Source organism: Eimeria mitis, genomic scaffold (genome assembly GCF_000499745.2).
Source record: "Eimeria mitis Houghton genomic scaffold, Emh_scaff5470, whole genome shotgun sequence".
NCBI lineage: Eukaryota > Apicomplexa > Conoidasida > Eucoccidiorida > Eimeriidae > Eimeria > Eimeria mitis.
This window is the reverse complement of record NW_013573741.1, coordinates 1-2,985: the sequence shown is the minus strand read 5'-3', so window position 1 is coordinate 2,985 and position 2,985 is coordinate 1. Positions and strand designations below refer to the sequence as shown.

At 53.0% G+C, this 2,985-nt stretch overlaps 1 protein-coding gene across 1 annotated transcript; it reads left to right on the top strand.

Annotated features, from left to right (window-relative positions):
• Positions 1 to 1,154: 1,154 nt before the first annotated feature.
• EMH_0082290 (uncharacterized protein) lies at positions 1,155 to 2,871 on the top strand (the record flags this gene model as incomplete). Its single annotated transcript, XM_013500503.1, has 2 exons — positions 1,155 to 2,633; positions 2,848 to 2,871. 2 exons carry the CDS (start codon positions 1,155 to 1,157, stop codon positions 2,869 to 2,871), a joined length of 1,503 nt encoding a protein of 500 aa, XP_013355957.1.
• Positions 2,872 to 2,985: the final 114 nt, after the last annotated feature.

Genomic DNA, 2,985 nt, shown 5'->3' with positions numbered 1-2,985 from the left:
TTTGGGGAACCCGGCGCAGTGCGAGCCAATTCAGTCTACGTGGATTCAGGAGTAAAAGTGCTGATACAGGCGTCCGCAGCAGCAGCTGCAACAGCAGCTGCAACAAGAGTAGCCCCAGCAGCAGGTGCTGCAACTCAGGCAGCAGCAATGCAGCACGTACCGAGCAGGCCCCTCTTGGCTTCCCTCTTCCGTGCAGCTGTAGAAAGCGAGCCCGCCTAAAGTTCACATTTCATGAACGACTTGGAGAGCCCGTAGTTGATGTGAAGTACGCCACCGTCAAAGAATCTCTCAGCTCATCCGGTTTCTCTTGGCAAGAGAAGCCAAGCCAAAAGCTGCAGCTCGATCTGAGGCTTCTAGAGGAATGCGATTGGATGAAAGCGATGGCCTGGGAACAGAAGCATCCGCTGAATTGTGAAGAGGGTTAGGAAACACAACGAAAAAGCATAGACACAATTTAGACTATAAACCAATTAGACAAAATGCAGCATAGGAGTACAGTCAAAGCAGAACGTAGAAGTATTACCTCAACCTATAAAACACTTGAACAAAACACAACACAGAAGTATAACGCTTTTCTAGGAAAAATTCGACGCAAGAGTATAGTATGAGTTTATGATATGAATCACTTAGAGGTACATTCATTTGTCGCGTACCCGTACCCTTGTTGTAGTTTTCATTTCGCTGTTAGTAACGAGCAGCCTTCCGTAAACTCTAATACCGGCATTTCTCTTTCTGCCTTTCTGGTGTTCCTTGCGTCAACTGGGTTAACCTCGATCCGCACTGCCGGGCCCTAACCGGTCCTACGAGCTTCTAATATTCAAGCACTGGGAATAGGGGTTCCTGCTAAGTGTTATCTGCTTTATAACGCAGGGCCATTATGGCGCCTACGACTGATGCCATCAAAAGAAGATGTGCCTGCTGCTGATGAGAACAGCCAACCCCTCCCGACGGCCTCGCAAGTGAGTCGGGCTCTTGACAGAACCCGCACATCTTCAGTCGATTTCCAGAGCAGCCTAGGCGGACCAAAAAGCAGCAGCAGCACCAGCAGCAGCAGCGCCAGCAGCAGCAGCACCAGCAGCAGCAGCAAAAGCAGCAGCATCAGCAAAGGGAAGCGCTTTAGAACCCATATAATTGGCGTATTCCACCATTCGGCAATGGATGGAGTAAGCAGGAAAGAGTTCTGGGATGAGCTGCTAAGAGCTGTCATCGTCCTCAGCAATGCAAAGGTCTACGCGGAGTATGCGACGCGGGTCAAGGCTCTTACAGCAGCGACAGCAGTTGCTTCTCAACCCCTACCGAATTCTCGGCAGCAGAAACTCAACTTGCAGCAGCAGCAACAGCAGCAGCTGCAGCAGATGCAACAACATCCAGGAACAACTCCGTCTCCCTGTTTTTCCAGCGTGGCAACGCAGACGGCCTTCACAAGTCCGAGTTACCGCTGGCGGAGAGGCAGCAGCAACAGCAGCTCTTCAACAGCCTCTGCTGGCGCCCCGTACTTGCGTCGCAGCAGCGCAGTCAGCACGAGCACGGGCATCCTCCCCTTCGGGGAAATGGAGTACAGCGGTTGTCCCTATGAATCTCCATCCGCAAACACATGGTGTTACATCCGGCGTCTCTCCGCAGTGTCTGCGTGTTCTGTAGACAGCGCGGCAGCATACCCTTCAGAGGATACGACGCGAGACAGGCAATGTCAAACCGATGACCCCGTCCTGTTCCTTCCTAAGACGGTGCTGCCCCCGGCGTTGAATGAAATGTTTCCGGTCACGGCCTATATAACCATGCTCAGACCACTGATGAGCCCCAGACACAACCTCCATATAAAGCTGTACCTACTGGAGGGGGAGCTCCTAAAGGCCCTCCGCAACCCTTTCGCATGCTATTACCCCTCTAGACGCTTTAGAGCACGGGGATTGGAATACCAGGCATACAGAGAAAAGGCAATAACACTTGGCGCTGCTAGTCCTGCTGCTGGGCAGCAAGTGTACAGCAGCGCTAGCGATTCTCCCAGGCAGCAGCAACAGGAGGCAGGAAAACCAGTTGCTGCTGCGCCACATGCAGACAAAGAAGAAGAACCTTCAGAAGATCCCGCCTTTACTGGGCTGGTGACACTGCGACTCTCTGAGGATCTAACATCAGGGCTTATTGCAGGTTGTAGGGAACGAAATATGACAATGAATGGTTTGGTTACAACTGCAGCGGCTGTTGCGCTCTCTCGCATGCTCTGGAGGAGAAATCAGGTGATGCAGCAGCACAACCTCCTAGCCGATCTCTCTCGTGTTGCTGCTGCCTCCAGTGCTGCTTCCTGCTGCTGGCCTCTGCGGCACCACTCGTTGTGGGCCTCTTGTCCACCGCAAAATCAAAGAGAGCAGCAGCTTCTTAAAACGTGCGGAGAGGATACACCGCAGGAGGGGACTTGCGTTCAGAGCACCGAACACGAAAGCCTAGCCACTACTCTGAACTCAACTTGTGCCAGCTCTGAGCAGGACTCCGCCAAGGCAGGAACCCCTAATACAACACAAACTCTGTCTCCTAGCAGCTGCGAGACCTACGCAAGCCACTTCAGCAAGGGGTCTGCTTATACGTGTCCTGCTTATCCTTCGGACCTCCTCGAGAGTCCAAGTGTTTCCCCTCTTGTCAGTGAAGAGATTCAGCGCTCCTCGTCGCTCCAAGAGCTGTTGCAAACGATGCAAACTGCAGCAAGTGATGCGGCGGAAGAAGAGAAAAAGGAAAAACAACAGAGGGCTTCTGCATGTGCGAAGAAAAGTACAACGAGCGGTGGCTGCGGTTGGTCGCTTTCTCACGTCTCCGGCATGCTGCAGCAGCTAGCAACACGTTCTCCTGTTTCAGGAGAGGGCCCACCCGGAAGATTAGGTAGGCAGTTTGCAAGGCATAAGGGCCCCGTCTACATCTACACTCTGCAAGCTATCAGCGGCAGACGGTGGCTAGACAAGTGGGTTGAGGAGCAGCAGAAGAACCCTGGGCTAG